The sequence below is a fragment of the Dreissena polymorpha genome, chromosome 9 (assembly GCF_020536995.1).
Source record: "Dreissena polymorpha isolate Duluth1 chromosome 9, UMN_Dpol_1.0, whole genome shotgun sequence".
In the NCBI taxonomy this organism is placed as follows: domain Eukaryota; kingdom Metazoa; phylum Mollusca; class Bivalvia; order Myida; family Dreissenidae; genus Dreissena; species Dreissena polymorpha.
Window position 1 is genome coordinate 92,744,203 of NC_068363.1, and position 14,497 is coordinate 92,758,699.

The 14,497-nt window shown below is 35.9% G+C and overlaps 1 protein-coding gene across 5 annotated transcripts in view; it reads right to left on the bottom strand.

The window, feature by feature from the left end:
* Positions 1-14,239, bottom strand: part of LOC127846756 (uncharacterized) — a 32,997-nt gene extending 18,758 nt beyond the window's left edge. For 2 of the 5 annotated variants that reach the window (XR_008033644.1, XM_052378274.1), the window contains exons 1-5: positions 14,142-14,229; positions 8,166-8,343; positions 6,897-6,965; positions 2,764-2,866; positions 396-464 (exon numbers count right to left, since the gene is read on the bottom strand). Coding sequence is in view for 4 of the 5 variants with exons in the window: in XM_052378274.1 (XP_052234234.1) it covers positions 396-464; positions 2,764-2,866; positions 6,897-6,965; positions 8,166-8,316 (392 nt within the window). In the remaining variant the exon portion in view is untranslated. Of the gene's footprint in view, positions 1-395; positions 465-2,763; positions 2,867-6,896; positions 6,966-8,165; positions 8,344-14,141 lie in introns of all 5 variants that reach the window. The other 3 variants (XM_052378277.1, XM_052378276.1, XM_052378275.1) reach the window with 3 other exon arrangements.
* Positions 14,240-14,497: the final 258 nt, after the last annotated feature.

Genomic DNA, 14,497 nt, shown 5'->3' on the forward strand with positions numbered 1-14,497 from the left:
TTATGGTATTTTTAGTTTCAAGGAATCCCACCTTACTGAAAATCAAGTTTAGACGGAAAGTGTCGTCCCTGATAAGCCTGTGCGGACTGCACAGGCTAATCTGGGATGACACTTAACGCACATGCATGAAGCTCAGTTTTCTCGGAACAAGGCTCATTAAGTGGTATTGAGTATTTCATCAGGAGTCTAACCAGTTTTTCAACAATTAACCACCCCAGAACAATAGGCTTTTGGGTTTACAGTTTTATTGACTCCATCATTATATAATAACATCATTATTTACTATAATTATTTAATGTGGGATAATGTTTTTATATCATGGTTATAACTTAATGATCAAGATACTCTAATGGTTTATTTTTATTTAAAAAGAAGTACACACTGCATTACTTTACCTTCTACATTTCACTTTTGATGTATCTGTACTTGTGCAATCTCTTGCCATGTGTCCCGTCTCCCCACATCTGTAATAACAAGCAAATTCGTTGAATTGATATCCCCCGCCAATATGCTTCTGGACACAAAAGTGTTATATTTTACACTAAAAAAAGCATTTTTTCAAGATACAAAGGGCCATAGCTCTTATCAGATGGTGTACAATGCCATTTGGCATCATCCTATTATCTATATCAGGGATCATATTTTCCCGCACCATCAATCGGTCCGGATATAAATGGGGAAAAGTATCCAAAAATGTATATCCGAAATCATGACAAATTACGTTAAAATATATACCATTGATTTTGCCATTTATGAAGGTGGTATAATACATGTACAAGTAAAATTTCCTTAGGCATTTTTTTAAACGGAACGTGTTTTCTCAACTGGTTTTATCATTTTGTATTTCATTGTTGTTTCGTGTGCTGTTTTATCAGACTTTTTTCATCGTTGTCAATATTATTAATCTGTGTAAGTCTATACCGATGTTTTTAATTGTTGTCGACTCGATAATAGCTTACAAACATGCACTGAACCAAACAAATGTCTGTGCGTAGGTTGGCTACTGACAACAACCAAATATTTAATAAATAATTTGTTGTCAAATAACCCACGGCCGATAGTTTAGATGCGTAGGGATTTAATCATGAGAGCGAAGCATTTGAAACCACGCATCTAATTTTCCGGTCGTGAGTTATATAACAACAAAGTTATAAAGTACATGAATTATTCCGATTTTAAATCGGTTTAACTAAAGATTTATTCAATGTATATTATTTTTCTTGTGTACTATTTTATGTGAAGTTCCGCCCATAAAAATAACTTTCGGCTGTTCTGTCGATCAGATCCGCGACTTTCATTCATATTATATTACCGGATTATTACGCTGGTGGAAAATGTATCGGCATGTTTTGTTTAGTTACAGCGCGTGCATTCAGACGCGTCTTTTCGGATGCGTCTTTAATCCGCTGTTCACAAGCTTTTGATTCCTGGTCTGACACGCAATAAACCGGTCCTGACCGGTTTAGAGACTGCAGCGAATGGTTATCACACCTAATCGAGATAAGAATGTCATGAGGGATGTGTTAGCATGTACACTGTGTAATCGATTTCATGACATGGGAATTTTAATAGCAAACAGAATCGGACCGACTGTTTGGGATTTTCAATCGGTCTTTCATGACCCCAATCGGTCTAGGACCGACAAAACCGAAAAAAATATGATCCCTGATCTATACATATACTCATACCAAGTTTCAATGAAATCCGCCAAAGCACTTCCAAGATATGGCTCCGGACGGACAGAAAGACAGACGGACGGAAAGACGGACAATGCCAAAACAATATCCCTCCGCCTTTGGCGAGGGATAATAACATATTAATGCAAGAATTTATGCATATGAGCTACATTCTGGGAACACTGGACTTCATGCAAGTCTGCACAGGCTAATCAGGGACCACACTGTCTGCACAGGCTAATCAGGGACCACACTGTCTGCACAAGCTAATCAGGGACCACACTGTCTGCTTTTAAGGAAATTTGTCTATAAGAAGATCTCTTCTAAAGAAAAAATTCAGTGTTGGCAGAAAGTTGTGCTGCTGAATAGCATGTGAAGACTGCACTTGCTAATCTGAGATATCGCTTTATGCAAATGAGCCCCGTTCTGAGAAAACTGGGCTCAATGCATGTGCGAATAGTGTCGTCCCAGATAAGCATGTGCAGTCCACACAAGCTAATCAGGGACGAAATTTTCCGCATCAACTGGATTTTTGAGTAGAAAAGACTTCCTGTAAACGAAAAATACCATACAATCGGAAAGTGTACACATTTGTACATATGTACACATTTAGCCTTTGAACCCACTGTTGTGACCTTGACCTTTGAACAAGGGAAACGGGTCTTGCATGCAACAAGGAATATGTAGGTGATGCACATATGTGGTAAGTTTATTTTAAATTGCATAAAAAATGCTGCAGTCAAGAAAAGCTGTATTATGCCAAAATTTTGCCTTTTACATCTAAGTATGACTTTGACCTTTGAATGTTGACTTAGCATGCACCACACCACACCAACATAGTAAAAAATCTGTCATACGTTGTTTTTTTTACTTTCATGGTGAAAGATGAAGTAACAGCCCTAACATTCTCTACTAATTGTATTCCTAATTTAACTTATTGACCTGAAGTATGACCTTGACCTTTGAGCTCGTAATATGGTTATTAATGAAACCATGCCGTGACAGTAAGAGCTGGAAATGCTACATGAAATATCATACTCACTTACGCCAATAAAAAATTACATATGTATCTATGAGTATTGCATACCGATTACAGATAATTTTTGAAGGGCAGTTCTTGGATACGTGTCCTATTTCACCACAGTTCCAGCACTGAACTTCACGTGGAACTTCACGTCGGCCTTCTGATACTGCATATGAAAATAAAATTGTACACCTGAAAAAATCTTGTATAGATAAACAAGACTATTGCCAAGCAATATAGTCCCCTACCGGCTCCACCATTGTCAGAAATTCAACCATTGTCAGAATTTTTATAATTTTTTTATTTGTTGCCATAGCAACCAGAATTTTTGATGTAGGAACAAAATGAAATGATGTGCATAATGTCCATATTGCCATCTATCCATGTTTCAAGTTTCATGAAAAAATATTAAGAATTTTTTAAGTTATCACAGGATCCAGAAAACCACACTTTTCAGCAGTATTTCTAGTCTATTTGTTGCCATAGCAACCATAATTTTTGACGCAGGAACAAAATTAAATGACATGCATAATGTCCATATTGCCATCTATCCATTTTTCAAGTTTCATGAAAAAATATTAAGAACTTTTAAAGTTATCACAGGATCCAGAAAGGTGTGACAGAGAGACAAACCATAAGTCCCCTCTGGTGAAACTGGTAGGGGACAATTAAAATATGCTTACTATGAAATTCTTATCAATAAAAGTTAAGAAACAAGAAATGTTACACAGACACCTGTGATTTTTTCCTTCTTTATTAAGTTCCTCAAAACTGATACTTATCTAATCATGAAAACAATAAAAACCCAATTGTCATCCAAAAAATACCAAACACAAGTAATCTCAATTTTGTGCCAAAATTTCATGACAGACAAGAGAAAATGGTTTCGTCCGGTGTAAAAACGAGTACCTTGCTTGATTAATCAAGTTTAATAAAACAGCACATTTGATCAATCTAGATACAGAGATTAGTTTACCTACTTTATAAAGTACCGGAAAACGCCACTTTCCCAACTAGGAAAAAACTACCGGTACATATTTACCAATTGCTGTCAACAAAATTTCCAATTGAAGGTTTCTAAAAAAATAAATAATATAAAAATAAAAATTAATAAATAAAATGTAACATTTACTTAGTTTCCCTATGAATCTCTATGTGTCGCATAATTGATGTTTAGATCTTGTTTGCTATAATGGGTGCCCTGTGGCTTCGTCAGTGTGGCCGGAGACCAATTAGTTTGTTTACAGTAGAAGCATGCTTGTAAAAGGGTTCAGTCAGTTTAAATGATGTTTGTTTTCGTGTCGGTGCAATTACCAGATAATAAATATACCAGTATATGCTAATTTCAATGTTTTTGAGGCAGTTGTTTGTTGTGCCTTAATTATACCTACCACACTGATTGGTCCCTATGGTGTACTCCTCGACGATAAAATTGTGGCAGGTTACTTAAGAAACTGAAGATGGCAACTGGGCACTTATGAAAATCGAGCATTTAATATGTAGTACTGTCAAATACATGTTATTTTTGACATGTAAAGCGTTATTACGAACTATCACATTATTCGTTATTCATTACACAAAACTGTGAATGTTTTGTTGAATTTTTCAATCAGCATTATTAAATTTGTAATATGATACACACCTCCAAATTTTAATATTAATGTCACCGAAAAACTTTAGCTTGCAGAGAACATTGAGATACTATAGTCACTGTTGAACTTTTTGTAGTTCATATTAACAAAATAATATTGCGGATATTATGGCATTGACATTTATTCTTTATTAACATCAAATCAAACACACTGTATCATTATCGTTATGGCCATTTAGATAAGGAATTGTAGAAACAATTGTGTGTATTTAGAAGTTGATTTATGGGTCCATCAGCCCCTTTATAGAGTGCACCTTCAGGGTGGACCTGCCCCATTGACCTTTCAGGGGAAAAACATTGATTTTGGGCCAAAGTGGGTCAAGTTTATCCCTGCTACCTAGTAGGTATTCGCCTAAGATATAATTATGATCCAGGCAGACCAGTGCACGGTGGCCAATGAGACCTTAATGTGCTCTGGTAGAGAGATTCATATGTGGTTCATCAGATGGGTAGTTAAGAAGTCAAAAGGTAGACTAGAGGAGCAATGAAATATCATACTATACCGAGATAGCCTTACTTTTTTTATTGCACAGTATACTAATAACAAGAGGCCCATGAGGGCCTGAATCGCTCTACTGGCTGGAATAAATAGGGCTCAAGCCCTTGATAGTATGAACAATCTGAGTAAGTTTTAAATAAACAGACTCAAAATGGGAAATTTATCGCATAAACAAGAAGAAACGTCAAATTTAAACTTCAAATGGCTCCTTTTCAACAATAAGTTGGACAAATTTTCTTCACTCTCAATGGGGTTCTGGCCCTTGATGATATAAAACATTCGTTGAAGTTTCAAAAGGATAGAACTTAATATGTAAACAAACAAGAAATGTGTTTGTCGGAAACAATATGTTCCCTTCTGCGCGGCTTTTAATTATTTTTTTTACCTTTGACCTTGAAGGATGACCTTGACCTTTCACCACTCAAAATGTGCAGCTCCATGAGATACACATGCATGCCAAATATAAAGTTGCTATCTTCAATATTGTAAAAGTTATGGCAAAATGTTAAAGATTTTCATTTTTTCACAAATTCAAGGGGAGATAATTCTGGACTTATAACACCGATATTGCTCATTTCCAATAGGGTTTGACCTCATCATTCAGTTAAAGACACTGTGCAAGTTGGGAAATGATTGGATGAAAACTGTGGACTTAATTGCACAAACAAGCCTTATTTCACAAGTTTCTCACATTCAAGGGGAGATAATTCTAGACTTTTTACTCTGATGTAACCCATTTTCAATAGGGTTCGAGTCCTCATTAATATAAAAACACTGAACAAGTTTGAAAAGAATTGGATGAAAACTGTGGACTTTATCACGTAAACAAGAAAAAGTCTAACGCACGCACGGACGACGGAAACCACGCCATCACAAAAGCTCTTCAGGCCTTCGGCCAGTAGAGCTAAAAAGAAAATACAGACAAAACTGGATTAACTATCAAGTGTTGTACCAACATGCTTAGCAGGACATGTTGATTCATTATCATGATAAATAAGTCATTACAAAACCTTAACCATGCATTTAGAAACATTTCAAGTTACTTTAGTATTTTGACCATAATCATTTTTATTTGGACCCCTCATGATTTTGAGACCTTCGGTCATTTTGATTCCCAGTTTTGAAAATCTACTGAAATCCCTGTCCTAAGTAAAACAAGCAAATTCTTGAATTGATATCCCCTGCAAATATGCTTCTGTACACAAAAGTGTTATATTTGACACTCAAAAAAGCATTTTTCAAGATACAAAGGGCCATAACTCCGTTATTAACAGAATAGATGGTGTACAAAGCTATTTGGCTTGCATCATCCTCTTATTGATATACATACCCATACCAAGTTTCAATGAAATACGCCAAAGCACTTCCAAGATATGGCTCCTGACACACAAAAAAAGCATTTTTTCAAGATACAAAGGGCCATAACTCAGTTATTAACAGATGGTGTACAATGCCATTTGGCGTACATCATTCTCTTATCCATATTTATACTCATACCAAGTTTCAATGAAATCTGCCAAAGCACTTCAAAGATATGGCTCCGGACAGACGGACGGAAAGACGGATGGACAACACCAAAACAATATCCCTCCGCCTATGGCGGGGGATAAAAAAGGAGCATTATTCTGGTCATTGACCTCACACAATGACCCGGAGCAAATGTGTGACGTTTCATTTATATACTTGATCTGAAAACAGTGATGGAAGCAAATGTGTGACCTTTAATGTATATACCTGAACTGAAAACAGTGATGTCAAGATGTTGAATGTTTATCTTAACAATATCATACTTACAAACAGGTTCATAGTTCTATTAAATTACAGGTTGCAGGGTAATGGAACTTGATCAGCAACCTTCCACAATAACCCCAAATATGTTTGAAATTTCGAATGATTAGCTGTGATAGAGACCGTGATATTTAAAGGTTGCATGTTTACCTTCAGCTGTATGTCTAACCTAAAACTAATGCAGGCATATGGGCGAGTTATATAGCTATGGGGAATATTCTGTGAACTGTCGAGCTTAAAACTGGCATAATTACTTACTGAATCTGGACTGAGTAAACTGTGTGAGGTGAACAGAATCATTGCGTATCAGTGAGCATCTAAGTGGATCTGGAAATAAAATTACAAATAAGAGCTTTCCCATACATACCAGAAGTTTAACCAGTTGAGATATAACTTCTGGTTCTTCATTATAAGTACACAGTGACAAATTATGACAAAGTCAAAGTTAAGCAGTTCAATATATTATACCGAGGATAAAATCATAAATACAACAGCGCCACATAACGGGTTCGAAACGCTCAGCTGGGGGTGCAGTTTTGAATAAATGAAATCTTGTCAGATTTTTTTTAAAGAGGGCACAGTGACCGTGATTAAATACTTGATTAAATAGGACATTATCCAACTAGACATGAACATGTTACCCTTCAAGTTTCCTCTGTTTAAACGCTTCATAGTGTTTTTATGTTTGGTGTCTTATGTATGTTACTTTATCCAAATATTTTTTTAAACAAAAAAGACATCTATAATTTAATGATAAATTGAAGACAGGGGTTTTTCTGCCTATTTTGGGAAAAGGAGTCTGACCAAATTGGGAATTTTTCATCGACAAAATTGTCCATTTTGGGAATTTTTGCTTCGATGAAACGACTCATTTGGGAAAACATTGTGAATTTATCATGCTTAAATAAGTCAGTGGTTTAACAAATAAATTTGTTTTAATTTGTTATTTTGTCTTCTTTATATAAACACATGCAATATAGGGCATGTTCAACGTCTATTCAAGTACTGCAGTTTTGTTTTTCAGTTACAATTACACTCTGCAATAAGAACTGTACAGTAAAAAACTTAAGCAGATATTTTTGACCAAAACAAACACTGGTTTGTCACACAAGTTACAGCATAAATTTTTCTCTGCTTGCCTTTCTGTTTTTGGAAGAATCACAAAGCTCCTCAAATATTTTGTCATTCAGGTCTATACCTTCAATGCAGGTAAGCATCAGATGAGTAAGCTTGGTTTGTGTGAATTAATAATCTAATAATCATAAGTCATAAGACACTTCTTAAAAAAAAAAATTTTTTTTTTTGCAAATAGGGATTTTTTTTTATAATTTTGGTTTGGGATTGGGTCCGTTTGCTCTGGGAATGCCTCCGTTTTCCAGAGGCGCAGACAGTGCTGAAAAACCCCTGGAAGACAACAGCAAATTAACAGAAATTAACAAATATCAACACAGATGAATAATTGTGATATTAAAATTTCCACAGAGGTCTTAAAATATTTTGAATATTTGCTATCAATTTATTACGTACCTGATATTGTACTTGATGTTGTGGTTGCCAAACAGGAGAGAGCATGATGAGATCTACAGCCCGTTGCGAGTCGTGGTGCACTGGTTAGGGATCTACAGCCCCTTGTGAGTCGTGCTGCACTGGTAAGGGCAATCTTGAACATGTCTGGCATTAGCAGGAGCCCACCAGAAAAGTAGAACTATAAACAAGAGGACCATGATGGCCCTGAATCGCTCACCTGACTAACCAAATACAATCCCAACCCAGATTTCATCAAGATAAACATTCTGACCAAATTTCATAAAGATCAGTTGAAAACTGTGACCTCTATTGTCTACACAAGTTTTTTTTATTATTTGACCTAGTGACCTAGTTTTTGACCCCAAGTGACCCAAATACAATTGCAACCAAGATTTCATCAAGATAAACATTCTGATCAAATTTTATAAAGATTGGATGAAAACTGTGACCTCTATTGTCTACACAAGGTTTTTTCTATTATTTGACCTAGTGACCTAGTTTTTGACCCCAGATGACCCAAATACAATCCCAACCCAGATTTCATCAAGATAAACATTCTGACCAAATTTCATAAAGATTTGATGAAAAATGTGACCTCTATTGTCCATACAAGGTTTGTCTATTATTTGACCTAGTGACCTAGTTTTTGAAATTGTGACCTAGTTTTTGACCTACTGACCTAGTTTTTGACCCCAGATGACCCAAATACAATCCAAACCCAGATTTTATCAAGATAAACAGTCTGACCAAATTTTATAAATATTGGATGAAAACTGTGACCTCTACTGTCTACACAAACAAATTGTTGATTGTTTTTCTATAATTTGACCTCGTGACCTAGTTTTTGACCTCAGATGACCCAAATACAATCCCAAACCTGATTTTATCAAGATAAACATTCTGACCAAATTTCATAAAGATTGGATGAAAACTGCGACCACTATTGTCTACACAAGGTTTTTCTATTATTTGACCTAGTTTTTTACCTAGTGACCTAGTTTTTGACCCCAGATGACCCAAATACAATCCCAACCCAGCTTTTATCAAGATAAACATTCTGACTGAATTTCATAAAGATTGGATGAAAACTGTGACCTCTACTGTGTACACAAGGTTTTTCTATTATTTGACCTAGTTTTTTACCTAGTGACCTAGTTTTTGACCCCAGATGACCCAAATACAATCCCAACCTAGATTTTATCAAGATAAACATTCTGACCAAGTTTCATAAAGATTGGATGAAAACTGTGACCTCTACTATCTACACAATGTTTTTCTATTATTTGACCTAGTTTTTGACCTACTGACCTAGTTTTTGACCCCAGATGACCTTAATACAATCCCAACCCAGATTTCATCAAGATAAACATTCTGACTAAATTTCATAAAGATTGGATGAAAACTGCACCCTCTATTGTCTACACAAGGTTTTCTACTATTTGACCTATTATATGACCTAGTCTTTGACCTAGTGACCTAGTTTTTGACCCCAGATGACCCAAACACAATCCCAACCCAGATTTCATCAAGATAAACATTATGCAGGCTTGGCGAAATTGGAAAAAAGCTGCCGGTCATCCAGACAGGCATTTCAGAAAAAAAACAACTAGAAAATTCAAAGATGACAGCGATCACATCTTGATCGTTTTGTTCAACCGTTCGTTAAACCGATTTTAATCGCTTAGAGGTTAAACGACACCGGCATCTTATTGGTGTTAATCTGTTGTGTAATGTCAATAAAGGTGCGAAAAATTCGCGTGTCAGTGTTTATTACATGCACAATGTATTCCCTATCAGCGGTTCGGTGGACTAATTTCAATAACGTAAGTGCAAGCCGAATAATTATCAAATTATAGTTATTTAAAACGATAAAAACATTCTTGCATGTACATGTACTTTGATATAATTGCAGTTTGGAGCAGACCGGCTGTTAAATATACTGCGCACAGTATAAAACAAGTTTCCTGACATTTAATTATCATTTTAGTATTAAGGCATTTCATTTTTCAGAACGTGTACGAGAAATTAATTAAATAATCAAGACGATTCATTTACATGCTAACGCAGTGTAATTGTTAACAGAGATTCATTTTCATTTTTGCCTGGTATCAGAAAGTCCCCAGGAAGCACAGTTTTTTACATTACACTGCGTACTGATGCAATAAAACAGTTCTTTGTACATGTAACGTATTGCATTCAATCTAAATTTGAATTCGCTCGTCCAATGAAAGCTCTGCCCCATAATGCACTGTACTCTTTACACTTCTGAAAAATGGCGTTTGCATATGGTTGTGTTCATCACTAGAACATTGTTTATACTTAATAAACAACCTTTTTAAAAGCCATGCTTCATAAAGAAATTCATATTTTAATGTCCTTATTTACTCGAAAAATATGTCAAAGCTATCAAGATCTTTTTTTTTAGAAGGCAGTTGCCGATTTTGCAACTGAGTGTGAATTAGGTGTTGTGTAACCAGTTGGATTTGCTAATTGTACATAACAAACCTTTTGCAAACATCAAAACAATGAGCGATTTCATTTTTCATGATGTAGTAAGGGGTTTGCTCTTCGAATTTTCAACTTTGAAAAAAGAAGATTTGTTTGCAGTCATTTCACATTTTGCCAGTCGCCAGGACCGGCAGTCTTGTTAATCCTGCCGGACCAAATGGAAATCTGCCGGTCAGGACCGGCGGACCGGCAATTTTGCCAAGCCTGCATTCTGACCAAATCATAAAGATTGGATGAAAATTGTGACCTCTACTGTCTACACAAACAAATTGTTGACAGACACACGCACACACACGCACATACGGACGCCGGACATCACACGGTCACATAAGCTCACCATGTCACTTCGTGACAGGTGAGCTAAAAACACATTGCATGGCACTCAACCTGACAGCAAGCTGTCCCAGGTTAGAGTCCCTGACTGGTAGCACAATTGTCTCACCCCTGTAACATTGTGACTGCCAGAATTAATCTTGAAGCGCACATAACTGTCGTCAATTTGTTATCTATTAAAGTGATTTTTTTGCTGAATTGGGAAAAGTACCAGAACCAGCCCTATTGGGAAAATGTCCACGAAAAAGCCTTTTTAATATTGGGAAAATTCGCGTTGTGATGTCTTTTTTTTTAAGAAATTGGTGTATTTGATTTTTTGCTCCTAAATACTTTACAATTGATAACGTAATGTTTTCAAGTTGTCAATAATATGTTAACTTAGGTTCAAGCCATAGGGAAACTAAATGGTGCATTTTATTCAGTGTTTTTTTTTCCGTTTTGGGGGAAAGGGGTCGGGTCCCCTCAGGGGGGGGAAATTCCCGCGTAAAAGGGGAAAAAGGGGAAATTTCAATGCTTAGCAAGTAACAGTACACAAGTCAAGTTTTAACACTATAATTCACCATACATAGAGAGTAAAATATTATTACAACTCTTTTTTTCATCAACATGTTATGTTCATGTTCAAAGATCAACATTTCTTGGCTTTTCTGCGAATTTGTCAATTATTCTGGGGACCTCCTCTTCACCAAATTTCTCTGCGTGCAGTCAGGCACTTAGAAGTTTCTGGCATTTCACTGCCTGCATTTGAAGAAGACTGACTACCGGTAAGTTGTGCTTGTTTAAAGAGAATATCAAATTTTGTTTAAGTTAAAACATATTTTTTGCGGTAGACATCGTAAAGCGAAAGTCGTGATAGTGAACTACGTACAGTTTCAGGTAAATGAGTAAAGTCTAAAAGAAAGTAAACATGCCGATACAGTTCCGGAAAATTATAGTAAATAAATTCGTAACGAAAAGTGCGGATATGAATAGACAACGGCTTTTTAAATGTATTTACCTTTATTTTGTAACATGAAATCGAAAAAACACGTCGCTCATGTGTAATGTTAAGATCAGTCGTCGAAATTTGCACTAGTCCGACAGCAAAAAACTAGTATTTTTCCTTTTAGACTTGTAGAAAATCCAATATTACAAGCCCAACGTACTTGTAAAATTAAGAAAACAGAAAAAGAGTTCCACTTTCGTTTTCAATATTTGTAAACAAAGTTTTGAGCCGCTTATATCAACTGCCGCTTATGTTTTTAACCCCTTGCGCACACGTGCTGCGCAATCAGCCCATTATTGGATTACTGCGCATAAAGAGCATGGTTTTGTGTTCCCAGAGTACTATCATACAAAATAAATGTTTTGCGTTGCGTTCGGGACACAGAGAGTAATGGCCAAACAGTTGTTATAGAAGTACGCCGGGGGGGGGGGGGGGGGGGCGATACCGTGGAGAAATGCAAATCTGAGGTAACCTGTGATTGACGCATTTATCAACTGGCTTTTTGTAGAATAACCTGTTACTTAATTGCTTATTTATTCAGTGATTTTCCTCCTTCTTTATAAAGTACCGGTAAATGGTACTTTCCCAATCGAGCGAAAATTCCCAAATTCCCAATCGGCATCTGAAAAATCCCAATCGGCGTCCGAATTTTTTCTCAAAACGATCGAAAGTTTCGTAACAAAAACCATCTTTCTGCGAGCGGACAAAGAAAATCGTATAGTTGTGTGTAACCACGCGCTCGATTAATTTCGGGTTTTATTATTCAGCGCGTTCAATCAATAGAGTCGTTACTGTTTCCGGTTCTTTTGTCAGGCAGCCAGCGTACTGTTTTACGTCGGTTTGTAACCTTATCGTAGTTTGAAATGAGTCATAATAGCAAATATTATGCAAAAAAATTAAAAAAGAGTCATCAGGCAAGTGGATCCCGTTTACTGACGCAGTTTGGTTTCAAGATTTCAAACAATCTTTGCACGACCAATCGGAACCGTCTATCACAGGACACATCGACAGCACTAATGATGCTGTGCAGAGAGGGATGCCAGCAACTGAGTGATGATCAAACATCAAAGATTGTTGAAATTTTCAAAAAAATGAAAGAGAGAGACATTGCTTTATAAGAGATTAAAACAACTAGTAATTGATTTTGTGTGTTCTTTATAACATTTTGTTATTTATAATATATAATAAGACCCAAACTTCACGACGCGATTTTCCCAATTTAAGGATTTCACGACTCGATTTTTCCCAGTTTTGAGGTTTTCATGACTCAATTTTTCCCAATTGGACCGGTACGGGTACTTTTTCCAATTTGACAAGGAAAATCGCTGTTATTTTCTGGTGGTTCAAGTTTGCTCTCTTTCACATTGATATATTGGATACAGCTCTGTTAATTTTTCAATTAAACTTTTATATCATATTTATAATTGTGAGTAGCTTGAAATCCGTGTGTGAAATAAATTTCTTCTTATTTCAGGATCCAAAAGAGGCTGGCTCAGATGACGAGGAAGCTGACTTGGACAAGGATGAAATTAATAAGAGAGTTGTATTGTATTCTAAAGATTGAATAAATGAATGATTCTTTGGATGTCTTATGTTATGTTTATCTGCACTTAAAATAAATGTTTGGGCTAGTAAAATCTGACTTGGGCTAGTACAAATTCCCATATTACTAGCCTGACTTGCTTGTAGATTTAAATCTGAATTTCAATGACTGGTTAAGATCGAATAAATTTAAAAGCGTTTTTCATTGGCATTTTAATTTCAGTAACTCCAAAGTCATATCCGCGAATATGAACGACCAGTCAGAACACTGCTTTTATAAAATTGCTCTACTTTGAGGCAGTCTTAACAGATCTATCAAAAATTGTGATTTTTTAATTGAACGGTGATTTGTTCATAAACTAACTGCAAAAAACGCATAAATATTGCTATATTCGTTCATATTCGCACGTTTCGTTCATATCCGCGGATATGAGTCATATACGCATTTACACGGACCGTTATTGTGACCTTAGAGGTAACACACCTGCGTCGCGAAAACATATGTCATTTTTAATGTACGCATGTTTTTGCATTACTAAACCATACAAATAATAATATTATAAGATAGGATGATTATAGTTTTAAATCTTTCAATAATTTGATCATACCAATATTTTTAGTTACCGGATTACCTTATAAATAAGTTTAACAACTTAATAAATTAGGAACGGTAATTCGTCTCATAAGACAGAACGGTCATTCATCCAGTAAGACACAACGGTGATCAAGCAAACATTGAAATTTCGCAAGACAAAACGGGATATTGTGGTCACACCTTCAATTGGTATGAACATAGCTCCGGCATCGGATCTTTCGTGTTTCCAAACATTATTCACTATTAACAATGTGCTCCTATTAAAACATAACCTTCTATTAACAGAAATTATAATGTGACCCTTCAACAGGTCAGGTCGCCTGGGGAAGTCTGCTGAAAGTTCTTGGCACATATGTGGCACCAGCCTTG